The sequence below is a fragment of the Mytilus edulis genome, unplaced genomic scaffold (assembly GCF_963676685.1).
Source record: "Mytilus edulis unplaced genomic scaffold, xbMytEdul2.2 SCAFFOLD_1404, whole genome shotgun sequence".
Classification (NCBI taxonomy): domain Eukaryota; kingdom Metazoa; phylum Mollusca; class Bivalvia; order Mytilida; family Mytilidae; genus Mytilus; species Mytilus edulis.
The window spans coordinates 1-16,401 of record NW_027267267.1 but is presented as its reverse complement, the minus strand read 5'-3'; the positions used below and the strand labels follow the sequence as shown (position 1 = coordinate 16,401).

Here is a 16,401-nt window from a genome sequence, read left to right as displayed (position 1 = left end):
GACAAAAACACATCAGTGTGAACCATTGGACTTTGGGCAAAACATTTTCCCACTGCATTTAACTAAACCTCCAGCCCCCCCCCCCTTTTTCAAAAAAAAAAAAAAAAAATATCCGGACAAAAAAGGGGGGATATATTATCAATGAATTGTATTTGGACTAAAAATATTTGTAAACTATTGCAACAGTAAAAACAGATTTAATGTAAAAAGAATCAAAAACCAAGATTGAAACGAAGAAAAAATAAATTAAAATAAAATAATGGTTCTCTTTTAAAGACATATATTAGCATAGCGTTTAATGGATGTTAGTACAAGTTCTAATATATTGTGTGTGTGCTTTTCTTCTTCATTAAGGCCAAATAAAAAAAAAAAAATATGTGTGTTTCCTACTCCCTATCTACCTTATATTTAAAGCTTAGTCATAGCATACCTTAAAGTTTTAATGTTTTTTTTTATCATTTACCAATAAGCACAGAATTTTTCAGTCTCCCATGTACGTATATACTAGCAGGCTATGTTTGTGTGTGTCGTTAAGTTGCTGTCATTTCAATATGAAAATAAGGAGATGTGGTAGGACGTCCAATGAGACAACTATCCACCATAGTTCAAAGGAAGTGGATGTAAGCAATTATAGACAACTGTATATATGATCTTCAAAAATGAGAGAAAAAACCTATACCGTGAACCTACAATTCACGCGATACCTTTTATCAGAGAAATAACTTTTTCTTACTTTTTGTACCACTGTCCGTCCATCCATCCTTGTTTCTGTTCATCACAGTAGTCACGTGTGACGTCACTGTATTGTTTCGGGTTTATTCACCTCGCGTGCTGTGGAAAGATTAAAATGACATAGCAAAGATACAGTCAAGTCGTCGCACACTAAATAACAGAGAGAAAAAAGAAGAGAAAAAACACAGGACAACCATTTGAAAGAAACATAGAAACAAGTAGGTGCATTTATTTTATACACGAGTAAAACAAAGATGAAATTCGAAAGGTAGAGAATAGTGAAATTTGCATAATAAATCGCAGGTAATAAAATGACAAAATAATTGCAGAACTGTTAAAGGTTGAACAAAAACCTCCATACTTTAGAGTTTCCTTTTAACTTTTAATACACAATATTATTGTAGTAATTTTGACAAGTAATAAATAAAAAAATAAATAAATAACAGACAAACGTCACTGCATTCATTTGCTACTAATCTGATTTTTACGATACGTTATACATCTTTTGTATTATGTACATTTTAACAGTTTATTTATATAGTACTGAAAAAAAGTACTGAGTTTAATTTTAGAGTTACCTCCCCATTGACTAGTTGATATGAAATAGAGAGCCAACCTTTGACTTTGCTTACGTGTAGAAAAAGTCCAACAAAAAATGTCAGTCAAGTTGAATACGAAGAAGAAGAGAGAAATGGAAAAACTCACATAATGACAAAAATGATTTTTCGGTTGAAGGTTAGCTGTGTGATTTTGACCCCCTTCCCCCTAAAAAAAAGAGCACAATAAAACCCTAGCATGACTTCCTATTTTCGTAGATTGTCACTCTAACGAAAACTGAATAGAAAAAGTTATATTCAGTTCAAATAAGTGCGTGAAAATACACTGATATAACTTTAATGGTGCCTAACTACACAAAATATATCCAAAAAAAAAAACAAACCCAGCTGCATACTTAGGTGTTAGAAATAGTATAGTCATAAGGAGTGAAATAAAACAAACAATGGAAATAATGTGACCCCAAAAAATATTTCAGAGACCAGTGCAAAGTTCAGAGAAAAGTAAAGAAAAGGGTAGGGCTCAGCTAGATTTAGTTTGATAACTAATGTACAACAATTGTAGATTCTTTTTGAATAAATTGGGTAGCCCTTAAAAGGGCTTTTGGTGGCTGAATAGCCTCTGCAGACTGAAGTCTGGAACAGTTTACTTCTTCTTTGGGGTCTTCTTGGCTTTTGGTTTGGCTGCCTTCTTTTTTGCTGGTGACTTGGCTGCTGGCTTCTTTGGCTTGGCTGCTTTCTTTGCTGCTGGTTTTTTTGCCTTTGGTTTGGCAGCCTTTTTTTCTCCAGCTGGTTTCTTTGCTGCTGGCTTCTTCTTCTTGGGTGTGCTCTTTGCCTTCTTAGGCTTGGCGGCCTTAGGTTTGGCTGCTTTCTTTGCCTTTGCTGGCTTCTTTTTAACTACTTTAGCCTCTCCAATTCTGAAAGATCCGGATGCTCCAGTTCCCTTGGACTGCTTCAAACTGTTGTTCTTAACTCCGGCTCTGAGTGCAAGTTTTAAATGAGCATTTACTGACTTGGCATCTTTTCCGACGTTGAAGTTGGCCATGATGTACTTCAGAATTGCTTGCCTTGAAGAACCTCCACGTTCTTTCAAAGCGGCGATGGCTTTTCCAATCATCTCGCTGTATTTAGGATGTGCGGAAGGCTTCTTTGGCTTGGCTGCTGCCTTTTTCTTTGGTGATTTAGCTGGTGCTACTGCTGGTGCTGCTGTTGCGTCTGCCATTTTGAATGATTCAAAATATTATCCTTTACGAAGTTTATACTACGAATAACGATTTGAAAATAACGCCATTCCAGGCCTCGTTTATTTATAACAGACGAACGCGGACCTCGACGAAGACACCCTTAAAAATAACTTGTAAAATCCATTACGCGATCTCGGTAAAATGATTATGTGCTTCTTCGAAGACTTTTATGATAATTTATAGTATAATTCTATCAAAAACATTCACATATAGCATACCAAATTGCTCAACAGTCATTAATCTTGCATGTTAGATAAACTGTGTATTTTTCGATGTACACAGTAAAAAGATATTAATAGTTAAAGTAGAACCGACTGAATTGTCTTCGCAGGTATGTTGACAGAAAATTTACGAGTTTTTCTCATTACACAAATATTCTATCGTCGTAAAATTGTACAGAGGAAGAAAAATCATTTCTCTTTAGGTTTCTTTCCGTTTTTATTCACTGGAAGCATGTTCCTCCTCGTAATAAGTTTGTTTCCAGCTAGAGGGAAACACACAAAAAGTTCACGCGCCATTGTTTAATTGCAGATTTTTACTAAAACTTCAAATAACATTTTTATTCAACCCGAGCGAAATTTCGCAAACATTCAAGAGTCGAATGAACAAACCCAATATCTAGAATACGAATTTGAAACATCTTTTTATTTAATCTAGCGTTGGGAACTTTTCAGAGAGCGACTTTGTATTCAGTGGATCTGAGGCACTGAACAACTGTTCTGTATGATGCGTCTTCGCTTTTATTTCCATTTGCATGTACAATTTGCGCACTTTCAAGTCAAAAACTCGAATATGTCTTATCGAATATACCATATTTTTCAGCAAAATATATTTCATTAATTTTATTATCAATAACCGATGATCTGAGCTCAAAGTGGCCTGGCCGCCTGAAAGTTTCGATACAAACAAAACAAAAACAAAACACGAAGATTTTTGTAGTTTTATAATTCGACAGTGGTACATATCATTTGTATCTTAATTGACAATTACAAAAGTTATTTATTTCCCCTCAAAAAGGGGAATGTGTGTCACAGTGAAGACTCTGGCTATACATATGCATTATACCTATATAAGCTATGCAAGTGAAACCAGAACCGGTAAAGGGTGAAGCAGCATCCCGTGACACGGACGATTAAAAAGAGACAGAAGGACAAAAACACATCAGTGTGAACCATTGGACTTTGGGCAAAACATTTTCCCACTGCATTTAACTAAACCTCCAGCCCCCCCCCCCTTTTTCAAAAAAAAAAAAAAAAATATCCGGACAAAAAAGGGGGGATATATTATCAATGAATTGTATTTGGACTAAAAATATTTGTAAACTATTGCAACAGTAAAAACAGATTTAATGTAAAAAGAATCAAAAACCAAGATTGAAACGAAGAAAAAATAAATTAAAATAAAATAATGGTTCTCTTTTAAAGACATATATTAGCATAGCGTTTAATGGATGTTAGTACAAGTTCTAATATATTGTGTGTGTGCTTTTCTTCTTCATTAAGGCCAAATAAAAAAAAAAAAATATGTGTGTTTCCTACTCCCTATCTACCTTATATTTAAAGCTTAGTCATAGCATACCTTAAAGTTTTAATGTTTTTTTTTATCATTTACCAATAAGCACAGAATTTTTCAGTCTCCCATGTACGTATATACTAGCAGGCTATGTTTGTGTGTGTCGTTAAGTTGCTGTCATTTCAATATGAAAATAAGGAGATGTGGTAGGACGTCCAATGAGACAACTATCCACCATAGTTCAAAGGAAGTGGATGTAAGCAATTATAGACAACTGTATATATGATCTTCAAAAATGAGAGAAAAAACCTATACCGTGAACCTACAATTCACGCGATACCTTTTATCAGAGAAATAACTTTTTCTTACTTTTTGTACCACTGTCCGTCCATCCATCCTTGTTTCTGTTCATCACAGTAGTCACGTGTGACGTCACTGTATTGTTTCGGGTTTATTCACCTCGCGTGCTGTGGAAAGATTAAAATGACATAGCAAAGATACAGTCAAGTCGTCGCACACTAAATAACAGAGAGAAAAAAGAAGAGAAAAAACACAGGACAACCATTTGAAAGAAACATAGAAACAAGTAGGTGCATTTATTTTATACACGAGTAAAACAAAGATGAAATTCGAAAGGTAGAGAATAGTGAAATTTGCATAATAAATCGCAGGTAATAAAATGACAAAATAATTGCAGAACTGTTAAAGGTTGAACAAAAACCTCCATACTTTAGAGTTTCCTTTTAACTTTTAATACACAATATTATTGTAGTAATTTTGACAAGTAATAAATAAAAAAATAAATAAATAACAGACAAACGTCACTGCATTCATTTGCTACTAATCTGATTTTTACGATACGTTATACATCTTTTGTATTATGTACATTTTAACAGTTTATTTATATAGTACTGAAAAAAAGTACTGAGTTTAATTTTAGAGTTACCTCCCCATTGACTAGTTGATATGAAATAGAGAGCCAACCTTTGACTTTGCTTACGTGTAGAAAAAGTCCAACAAAAAATGTCAGTCAAGTTGAATACGAAGAAGAAGAGAGAAATGGAAAAACTCACATAATGACAAAAATGATTTTTCGGTTGAAGGTTAGCTGTGTGATTTTGACCCCCTTCCCCCTAAAAAAAAGAGCACAATAAAACCCTAGCATGACTTCCTATTTTCGTAGATTGTCACTCTAACGAAAACTGAATAGAAAAAGTTATATTCAGTTCAAATAAGTGCGTGAAAATACACTGATATAACTTTAATGGTGCCTAACTACACAAAATATATCCAAAAAAAAAAACAAACCCAGCTGCATACTTAGGTGTTAGAAATAGTATAGTCATAAGGAGTGAAATAAAACAAACAATGGAAATAATGTGACCCCAAAAAATATTTCAGAGACCAGTGCAAAGTTCAGAGAAAAGTAAAGAAAAGGGTAGGGCTCAGCTAGATTTAGTTTGATAACTAATGTACAACAATTGTAGATTCTTTTTGAATAAATTGGGTAGCCCTTAAAAGGGCTTTTGGTGGCTGAATAGCCTCTGCAGACTGAAGTCTGGAACAGTTTACTTCTTCTTTGGGGTCTTCTTGGCTTTTGGTTTGGCTGCCTTCTTTTTTGCTGGTGACTTGGCTGCTGGCTTCTTTGGCTTGGCTGCTTTCTTTGCTGCTGGTTTTTTTGCCTTTGGTTTGGCAGCCTTTTTTTCTCCAGCTGGTTTCTTTGCTGCTGGCTTCTTCTTCTTGGGTGTGCTCTTTGCCTTCTTAGGCTTGGCGGCCTTAGGTTTGGCTGCTTTCTTTGCCTTTGCTGGCTTCTTTTTAACTACTTTAGCCTCTCCAATTCTGAAAGATCCGGATGCTCCAGTTCCCTTGGACTGCTTCAAACTGTTGTTCTTAACTCCGGCTCTGAGTGCAAGTTTTAAATGAGCATTTACTGACTTGGCATCTTTTCCGACGTTGAAGTTGGCCATGATGTACTTCAGAATTGCTTGCCTTGAAGAACCTCCACGTTCTTTCAAAGCGGCGATGGCTTTTCCAATCATCTCGCTGTATTTAGGATGTGCGGAAGGCTTCTTTGGCTTGGCTGCTGCCTTTTTCTTTGGTGATTTAGCTGGTGCTACTGCTGGTGCTGCTGTTGCGTCTGCCATTTTGAATGATTCAAAATATTATCCTTTACGAAGTTTATACTACGAATAACGATTTGAAAATAACGCCATTCCAGGCCTCGTTTATTTATAACAGACGAACGCGGACCTCGACGAAGACACCCTTAAAAATAACTTGTAAAATCCATTACGCGATCTCGGTAAAATGATTATGTGCTTCTTCGAAGACTTTTATGATAATTTATAGTATAATTCTATCAAAAACATTCACATATAGCATACCAAATTGCTCAACAGTCATTAATCTTGCATGTTAGATAAACTGTGTATTTTTCGATGTACACAGTAAAAAGATATTAATAGTTAAAGTAGAACCGACTGAATTGTCTTCGCAGGTATGTTGACAGAAAATTTACGAGTTTTTCTCATTACACAAATATTCTATCGTCGTAAAATTGTACAGAGGAAGAAAAATCATTTCTCTTTAGGTTTCTTTCCGTTTTTATTCACTGGAAGCATGTTCCTCCTCGTAATAAGTTTGTTTCCAGCTAGAGGGAAACACACAAAAAGTTCACGCGCCATTGTTTAATTGCAGATTTTTACTAAAACTTCAAATAACATTTTTATTCAACCCGAGCGAAATTTCGCAAACATTCAAGAGTCGAATGAACAAACCCAATATCTAGAATACGAATTTGAAACATCTTTTTATTTAATCTAGCGTTGGGAACTTTTCAGAGAGCGACTTTGTATTCAGTGGATCTGAGGCACTGAACAACTGTTCTGTATGATGCGTCTTCGCTTTTATTTCCATTTGCATGTACAATTTGCGCACTTTCAAGTCAAAAACTCGAATATGTCTTATCGAATATACCATATTTTTCAGCAAAATATATTTCATTAATTTTATTATCAATAACCGATGATCTGAGCTCAAAGTGGCCTGGCCGCCTGAAAGTTTCGATACAAACAAAACAAAAACAAAACACGAAGATTTTTGTAGTTTTATAATTCGACAGTGGTACATATCATTTGTATCTTAATTGACAATTACAAAAGTTATTTATTTCCCCTCAAAAAGGGGAATGTGTGTCACAGTGAAGACTCTGGCTATACATATGCATTATACCTATATAAGCTATGCAAGTGAAACCAGAACCGGTAAAGGGTGAAGCAGCATCCCGTGACACGGACGATTAAAAAGAGACAGAAGGACAAAAACAAATCAGTGTGAACCATTGGACTTTGGGCAAAACATTTTCCCACTGCATTTAACTAAACCTCCAGCCCCCCCCCCCTTTTTCAAAAAAAAAAAAAAAAAATATCCGGACAAAAAAGGGGGGATATATTATCAATGAATTGTATTTGGACTAAAAATATTTGTAAACTATTGCAACAGTAAAAACAGATTTAATGTAAAAAGAATCAAAAACCAAGATTGAAACGAAGAAAAAATAAATTAAAATAAAATAATGGTTCTCTTTTAAAGACATATATTAGCATAGCGTTTAATGGATGTTAGTACAAGTTCTAATATATTGTGTGTGTGCTTTTCTTCTTCATTAAGGCCAAATAAAAAAAAAAAAATATGTGTGTTTCCTACTCCCTATCTACCTTATATTTAAAGCTTAGTCATAGCATACCTTAAAGTTTTAATGTTTTTTTTTATCATTTACCAATAAGCACAGAATTTTTCAGTCTCCCATGTACGTATATACTAGCAGGCTATGTTTGTGTGTGTCGTTAAGTTGCTGTCATTTCAATATGAAAATAAGGAGATGTGGTAGGACGTCCAATGAGACAACTATCCACCATAGTTCAAAGGAAGTGGATGTAAGCAATTATAGACAACTGTATATATGATCTTCAAAAATGAGAGAAAAAACCTATACCGTGAACCTACAATTCACGCGATACCTTTTATCAGAGAAATAACTTTTTCTTACTTTTTGTACCACTGTCCGTCCATCCATCCTTGTTTCTGTTCATCACAGTAGTCACGTGTGACGTCACTGTATTGTTTCGGGTTTATTCACCTCGCGTGCTGTGGAAAGATTAAAATGACATAGCAAAGATACAGTCAAGTCGTCGCACACTAAATAACAGAGAGAAAAAAGAAGAGAAAAAACACAGGACAACCATTTGAAAGAAACATAGAAACAAGTAGGTGCATTTATTTTATACACGAGTAAAACAAAGATGAAATTCGAAAGGTAGAGAATAGTGAAATTTGCATAATAAATCGCAGGTAATAAAATGACAAAATAATTGCAGAACTGTTAAAGGTTGAACAAAAACCTCCATACTTTAGAGTTTCCTTTTAACTTTTAATACACAATATTATTGTAGTAATTTTGACAAGTAATAAATAAAAAAATAAATAAATAACAGACAAACGTCACTGCATTCATTTGCTACTAATCTGATTTTTACGATACGTTATACATCTTTTGTATTATGTACATTTTAACAGTTTATTTATATAGTACTGAAAAAAAGTACTGAGTTTAATTTTAGAGTTACCTCCCCATTGACTAGTTGATATGAAATAGAGAGCCAACCTTTGACTTTGCTTACGTGTAGAAAAAGTCCAACAAAAAATGTCAGTCAAGTTGAATACGAAGAAGAAGAGAGAAATGGAAAAACTCACATAATGACAAAAATGATTTTTCGGTTGAAGGTTAGCTGTGTGATTTTGACCCCCTTCCCCCTAAAAAAAAGAGCACAATAAAACCCTAGCATGACTTCCTATTTTCGTAGATTGTCACTCTAACGAAAACTGAATAGAAAAAGTTATATTCAGTTCAAATAAGTGCGTGAAAATACACTGATATAACTTTAATGGTGCCTAACTACACAAAATATATCCAAAAAAAAAAACAAACCCAGCTGCATACTTAGGTGTTAGAAATAGTATAGTCATAAGGAGTGAAATAAAACAAACAATGGAAATAATGTGACCCCAAAAAATATTTCAGAGACCAGTGCAAAGTTCAGAGAAAAGTAAAGAAAAGGGTAGGGCTCAGCTAGATTTAGTTTGATAACTAATGTACAACAATTGTAGATTCTTTTTGAATAAATTGGGTAGCCCTTAAAAGGGCTTTTGGTGGCTGAATAGCCTCTGCAGACTGAAGTCTGGAACAGTTTACTTCTTCTTTGGGGTCTTCTTGGCTTTTGGTTTGGCTGCCTTCTTTTTTGCTGGTGACTTGGCTGCTGGCTTCTTTGGCTTGGCTGCTTTCTTTGCTGCTGGTTTTTTTGCCTTTGGTTTGGCAGCCTTTTTTTCTCCAGCTGGTTTCTTTGCTGCTGGCTTCTTCTTCTTGGGTGTGCTCTTTGCCTTCTTAGGCTTGGCGGCCTTAGGTTTGGCTGCTTTCTTTGCCTTTGCTGGCTTCTTTTTAACTACTTTAGCCTCTCCAATTCTGAAAGATCCGGATGCTCCAGTTCCCTTGGACTGCTTCAAACTGTTGTTCTTAACTCCGGCTCTGAGTGCAAGTTTTAAATGAGCATTTACTGACTTGGCATCTTTTCCGACGTTGAAGTTGGCCATGATGTACTTCAGAATTGCTTGCCTTGAAGAACCTCCACGTTCTTTCAAAGCGGCGATGGCTTTTCCAATCATCTCGCTGTATTTAGGATGTGCGGAAGGCTTCTTTGGCTTGGCTGCTGCCTTTTTCTTTGGTGATTTAGCTGGTGCTACTGCTGGTGCTGCTGTTGCGTCTGCCATTTTGAATGATTCAAAATATTATCCTTTACGAAGTTTATACTACGAATAACGATTTGAAAATAACGCCATTCCAGGCCTCGTTTATTTATAACAGACGAACGCGGACCTCGACGAAGACACCCTTAAAAATAACTTGTAAAATCCATTACGCGATCTCGGTAAAATGATTATGTGCTTCTTCGAAGACTTTTATGATAATTTATAGTATAATTCTATCAAAAACATTCACATATAGCATACCAAATTGCTCAACAGTCATTAATCTTGCATGTTAGATAAACTGTGTATTTTTCGATGTACACAGTAAAAAGATATTAATAGTTAAAGTAGAACCGACTGAATTGTCTTCGCAGGTATGTTGACAGAAAATTTACGAGTTTTTCTCATTACACAAATATTCTATCGTCGTAAAATTGTACAGAGGAAGAAAAATCATTTCTCTTTAGGTTTCTTTCCGTTTTTATTCACTGGAAGCATGTTCCTCCTCGTAATAAGTTTGTTTCCAGCTAGAGGGAAACACACAAAAAGTTCACGCGCCATTGTTTAATTGCAGATTTTTACTAAAACTTCAAATAACATTTTTATTCAACCCGAGCGAAATTTCGCAAACATTCAAGAGTCGAATGAACAAACCCAATATCTAGAATACGAATTTGAAACATCTTTTTATTTAATCTAGCGTTGGGAACTTTTCAGAGAGCGACTTTGTATTCAGTGGATCTGAGGCACTGAACAACTGTTCTGTATGATGCGTCTTCGCTTTTATTTCCATTTGCATGTACAATTTGCGCACTTTCAAGTCAAAAACTCGAATATGTCTTATCGAATATACCATATTTTTCAGCAAAATATATTTCATTAATTTTATTATCAATAACCGATGATCTGAGCTCAAAGTGGCCTGGCCGCCTGAAAGTTTCGATACAAACAAAACAAAAACAAAACACGAAGATTTTTGTAGTTTTATAATTCGACAGTGGTACATATCATTTGTATCTTAATTGACAATTACAAAAGTTATTTATTTCCCCTCAAAAAGGGGAATGTGTGTCACAGTGAAGACTCTGGCTATACATATGCATTATACCTATATAAGCTATGCAAGTGAAACCAGAACCGGTAAAGGGTGAAGCAGCATCCCGTGACACGGACGATTAAAAAGAGACAGAAGGACAAAAACACATCAGTGTGAACCATTGGACTTTGGGCAAAACATTTTCCCACTGCATTTAACTAAACCTCCAGCCCCCCCCCCTTTTTCAAAAAAAAAAAAAAAAATATCCGGACAAAAAAGGGGGGATATATTATCAATGAATTGTATTTGGACTAAAAATATTTGTAAACTATTGCAACAGTAAAAACAGATTTAATGTAAAAAGAATCAAAAACCAAGATTGAAACGAAGAAAAAATAAATTAAAATAAAATAATGGTTCTCTTTTAAAGACATATATTAGCATAGCGTTTAATGGATGTTAGTACAAGTTCTAATATATTGTGTGTGTGCTTTTCTTCTTCATTAAGGCCAAATAAAAAAAAAAAAATATGTGTGTTTCCTACTCCCTATCTACCTTATATTTAAAGCTTAGTCATAGCATACCTTAAAGTTTTAATGTTTTTTTTTATCATTTACCAATAAGCACAGAATTTTTCAGTCTCCCATGTACGTATATACTAGCAGGCTATGTTTGTGTGTGTCGTTAAGTTGCTGTCATTTCAATATGAAAATAAGGAGATGTGGTAGGACGTCCAATGAGACAACTATCCACCATAGTTCAAAGGAAGTGGATGTAAGCAATTATAGACAACTGTATATATGATCTTCAAAAATGAGAGAAAAAACCTATACCGTGAACCTACAATTCACGCGATACCTTTTATCAGAGAAATAACTTTTTCTTACTTTTTGTACCACTGTCCGTCCATCCATCCTTGTTTCTGTTCATCACAGTAGTCACGTGTGACGTCACTGTATTGTTTCGGGTTTATTCACCTCGCGTGCTGTGGAAAGATTAAAATGACATAGCAAAGATACAGTCAAGTCGTCGCACACTAAATAACAGAGAGAAAAAAGAAGAGAAAAAACACAGGACAACCATTTGAAAGAAACATAGAAACAAGTAGGTGCATTTATTTTATACACGAGTAAAACAAAGATGAAATTCGAAAGGTAGAGAATAGTGAAATTTGCATAATAAATCGCAGGTAATAAAATGACAAAATAATTGCAGAACTGTTAAAGGTTGAACAAAAACCTCCATACTTTAGAGTTTCCTTTTAACTTTTAATACACAATATTATTGTAGTAATTTTGACAAGTAATAAATAAAAAAATAAATAAATAACAGACAAACGTCACTGCATTCATTTGCTACTAATCTGATTTTTACGATACGTTATACATCTTTTGTATTATGTACATTTTAACAGTTTATTTATATAGTACTGAAAAAAAGTACTGAGTTTAATTTTAGAGTTACCTCCCCATTGACTAGTTGATATGAAATAGAGAGCCAACCTTTGACTTTGCTTACGTGTAGAAAAAGTCCAACAAAAAATGTCAGTCAAGTTGAATACGAAGAAGAAGAGAGAAATGGAAAAACTCACATAATGACAAAAATGATTTTTCGGTTGAAGGTTAGCTGTGTGATTTTGACCCCCTTCCCCCTAAAAAAAAGAGCACAATAAAACCCTAGCATGACTTCCTATTTTCGTAGATTGTCACTCTAACGAAAACTGAATAGAAAAAGTTATATTCAGTTCAAATAAGTGCGTGAAAATACACTGATATAACTTTAATGGTGCCTAACTACACAAAATATATCCAAAAAAAAAAACAAACCCAGCTGCATACTTAGGTGTTAGAAATAGTATAGTCATAAGGAGTGAAATAAAACAAACAATGGAAATAATGTGACCCCAAAAAATATTTCAGAGACCAGTGCAAAGTTCAGAGAAAAGTAAAGAAAAGGGTAGGGCTCAGCTAGATTTAGTTTGATAACTAATGTACAACAATTGTAGATTCTTTTTGAATAAATTGGGTAGCCCTTAAAAGGGCTTTTGGTGGCTGAATAGCCTCTGCAGACTGAAGTCTGGAACAGTTTACTTCTTCTTTGGGGTCTTCTTGGCTTTTGGTTTGGCTGCCTTCTTTTTTGCTGGTGACTTGGCTGCTGGCTTCTTTGGCTTGGCTGCTTTCTTTGCTGCTGGTTTTTTTGCCTTTGGTTTGGCAGCCTTTTTTTCTCCAGCTGGTTTCTTTGCTGCTGGCTTCTTCTTCTTGGGTGTGCTCTTTGCCTTCTTAGGCTTGGCGGCCTTAGGTTTGGCTGCTTTCTTTGCCTTTGCTGGCTTCTTTTTAACTACTTTAGCCTCTCCAATTCTGAAAGATCCGGATGCTCCAGTTCCCTTGGACTGCTTCAAACTGTTGTTCTTAACTCCGGCTCTGAGTGCAAGTTTTAAATGAGCATTTACTGACTTGGCATCTTTTCCGACGTTGAAGTTGGCCATGATGTACTTCAGAATTGCTTGCCTTGAAGAACCTCCACGTTCTTTCAAAGCGGCGATGGCTTTTCCAATCATCTCGCTGTATTTAGGATGTGCGGAAGGCTTCTTTGGCTTGGCTGCTGCCTTTTTCTTTGGTGATTTAGCTGGTGCTACTGCTGGTGCTGCTGTTGCGTCTGCCATTTTGAATGATTCAAAATATTATCCTTTACGAAGTTTATACTACGAATAACGATTTGAAAATAACGCCATTCCAGGCCTCGTTTATTTATAACAGACGAACGCGGACCTCGACGAAGACACCCTTAAAAATAACTTGTAAAATCCATTACGCGATCTCGGTAAAATGATTATGTGCTTCTTCGAAGACTTTTATGATAATTTATAGTATAATTCTATCAAAAACATTCACATATAGCATACCAAATTGCTCAACAGTCATTAATCTTGCATGTTAGATAAACTGTGTATTTTTCGATGTACACAGTAAAAAGATATTAATAGTTAAAGTAGAACCGACTGAATTGTCTTCGCAGGTATGTTGACAGAAAATTTACGAGTTTTTCTCATTACACAAATATTCTATCGTCGTAAAATTGTACAGAGGAAGAAAAATCATTTCTCTTTAGGTTTCTTTCCGTTTTTATTCACTGGAAGCATGTTCCTCCTCGTAATAAGTTTGTTTCCAGCTAGAGGGAAACACACAAAAAGTTCACGCGCCATTGTTTAATTGCAGATTTTTACTAAAACTTCAAATAACATTTTTATTCAACCCGAGCGAAATTTCGCAAACATTCAAGAGTCGAATGAACAAACCCAATATCTAGAATACGAATTTGAAACATCTTTTTATTTAATCTAGCGTTGGGAACTTTTCAGAGAGCGACTTTGTATTCAGTGGATCTGAGGCACTGAACAACTGTTCTGTATGATGCGTCTTCGCTTTTATTTCCATTTGCATGTACAATTTGCGCACTTTCAAGTCAAAAACTCGAATATGTCTTATCGAATATACCATATTTTTCAGCAAAATATATTTCATTAATTTTATTATCAATAACCGATGATCTGAGCTCAAAGTGGCCTGGCCGCCTGAAAGTTTCGATACAAACAAAACAAAAACAAAACACGAAGATTTTTGTAGTTTTATAATTCGACAGTGGTACATATCATTTGTATCTTAATTGACAATTACAAAAGTTATTTATTTCCCCTCAAAAAGGGGAATGTGTGTCACAGTGAAGACTCTGGCTATACATATGCATTATACCTATATAAGCTATGCAAGTGAAACCAGAACCGGTAAAGGGTGAAGCAGCATCCCGTGACACGGACGATTAAAAAGAGACAGAAGGACAAAAACACATCAGTGTGAACCATTGGACTTTGGGCAAAACATTTTCCCACTGCATTTAACTAAACCTCCAGCCCCCCCCCCTTTTTCAAAAAAAAAAAAAAAAAATATCCGGACAAAAAAGGGGGGATATATTATCAATGAATTGTATTTGGACTAAAAATATTTGTAAACTATTGCAACAGTAAAAACAGATTTAATGTAAAAAGAATCAAAAACCAAGATTGAAACGAAGAAAAAATAAATTAAAATAAAATAATGGTTCTCTTTTAAAGACATATATTAGCATAGCGTTTAATGGATGTTAGTACAAGTTCTAATATATTGTGTGTGTGCTTTTCTTCTTCATTAAGGCCAAATAAAAAAAAAAAAATATGTGTGTTTCCTACTCCCTATCTACCTTATATTTAAAGCTTAGTCATAGCATACCTTAAAGTTTTAATGTTTTTTTTTATCATTTACCAATAAGCACAGAATTTTTCAGTCTCCCATGTACGTATATACTAGCAGGCTATGTTTGTGTGTGTCGTTAAGTTGCTGTCATTTCAATATGAAAATAAGGAGATGTGGTAGGACGTCCAATGAGACAACTATCCACCATAGTTCAAAGGAAGTGGATGTAAGCAATTATAGACAACTGTATATATGATCTTCAAAAATGAGAGAAAAAACCTATACCGTGAACCTACAATTCACGCGATACCTTTTATCAGAGAAATAACTTTTTCTTACTTTTTGTACCACTGTCCGTCCATCCATCCTTGTTTCTGTTCATCACAGTAGTCACGTGTGACGTCACTGTATTGTTTCGGGTTTATTCACCTCGCGTGCTGTGGAAAGATTAAAATGACATAGCAAAGATACAGTCAAGTCGTCGCACACTAAATAACAGAGAGAAAAAAGAAGAGAAAAAACACAGGACAACCATTTGAAAGAAACATAGAAACAAGTAGGTGCATTTATTTTATACACGAGTAAAACAAAGATGAAATTCGAAAGGTAGAGAATAGTGAAATTTGCATAATAAATCGCAGGTAATAAAATGACAAAATAATTGCAGAACTGTTAAAGGTTGAACAAAAACCTCCATACTTTAGAGTTTCCTTTTAACTTTTAATACACAATATTATTGTAGTAATTTTGACAAGTAATAAATAAAAAAATAAATAAATAACAGACAAACGTCACTGCATTCATTTGCTACTAATCTGATTTTTACGATACGTTATACATCTTTTGTATTATGTACATTTTAACAGTTTATTTATATAGTACTGAAAAAAAGTACTGAGTTTAATTTTAGAGTTACCTCCCCATTGACTAGTTGATATGAAATAGAGAGCCAACCTTTGACTTTGCTTACGTGTAGAAAAAGTCCAACAAAAAATGTCAGTCAAGTTGAATACGAAGAAGAAGAGAGAAATGGAAAAACTCACATAATGACAAAAATGATTTTTCGGTTGAAGGTTAGCTGTGTGATTTTGACCCCCTTCCCCCTAAAAAAAAGAGCACAATAAAACCCTAGCATGACTTCCTATTTTCGTAGATTGTCACTCTAACGAAAACTGAATAGAAAAAGTTATATTCAGTTCAAATAAGTGCGTGAAAATACACTGATATAACTTTAATGGTGCCTAACTACACAAAATATATCCAAAAAAAAAAAACAAACCCAGCTGCATACTTAG

At 34.7% G+C, this 16,401-nt stretch overlaps 4 protein-coding genes across 4 annotated transcripts; all 4 read right to left on the bottom strand.

Annotated features, from left to right (window-relative positions):
• Positions 1 to 1,853: 1,853 nt before the first annotated feature.
• On the bottom strand, positions 1,854 to 2,518 carry LOC139505088 (histone H1-delta-like). Its single transcript, XM_071294904.1, has one exon. The coding sequence runs from the start codon at positions 2,506 to 2,508 to the stop codon at positions 1,933 to 1,935; it is 576 nt and encodes a 191-aa protein (XP_071151005.1). The 5' UTR covers positions 2,509 to 2,518; the 3' UTR covers positions 1,854 to 1,932.
• Positions 2,519 to 5,531: 3,013 nt separating this feature from the next.
• LOC139505086 (histone H1-delta-like) lies at positions 5,532 to 6,196 on the bottom strand. The gene has a single exon (XM_071294902.1). It carries the CDS (start codon positions 6,184 to 6,186, stop codon positions 5,611 to 5,613), a length of 576 nt encoding a protein of 191 aa, XP_071151003.1. The 5' UTR covers positions 6,187 to 6,196; the 3' UTR covers positions 5,532 to 5,610.
• Positions 6,197 to 9,210: 3,014 nt separating this feature from the next.
• LOC139505085 (histone H1-delta-like) lies at positions 9,211 to 9,875 on the bottom strand. The gene has a single exon (XM_071294900.1). It carries the CDS (start codon positions 9,863 to 9,865, stop codon positions 9,290 to 9,292), a length of 576 nt encoding a protein of 191 aa, XP_071151001.1. The 5' UTR covers positions 9,866 to 9,875; the 3' UTR covers positions 9,211 to 9,289.
• Positions 9,876 to 12,886: 3,011 nt separating this feature from the next.
• Positions 12,887 to 13,551, bottom strand: LOC139505087 (histone H1-delta-like). The gene has a single exon (XM_071294903.1). The coding sequence runs from the start codon at positions 13,540 to 13,542 to the stop codon at positions 12,967 to 12,969; it is 576 nt and encodes a 191-aa protein (XP_071151004.1). The 5' UTR covers positions 13,543 to 13,551; the 3' UTR covers positions 12,887 to 12,966.
• Positions 13,552 to 16,401: the final 2,850 nt, after the last annotated feature.

Coding starts and splice junctions, on each gene's coding strand:
- LOC139505088 (XM_071294904.1), bottom strand. CDS start 2,508: ATGGCAGACGCAACAGCAGCACCAGCAGTAGCACCAGCTAAATCACCA.
- LOC139505086 (XM_071294902.1), bottom strand. CDS start 6,186: ATGGCAGACGCAACAGCAGCACCAGCAGTAGCACCAGCTAAATCACCA.
- LOC139505085 (XM_071294900.1), bottom strand. CDS start 9,865: ATGGCAGACGCAACAGCAGCACCAGCAGTAGCACCAGCTAAATCACCA.
- LOC139505087 (XM_071294903.1), bottom strand. CDS start 13,542: ATGGCAGACGCAACAGCAGCACCAGCAGTAGCACCAGCTAAATCACCA.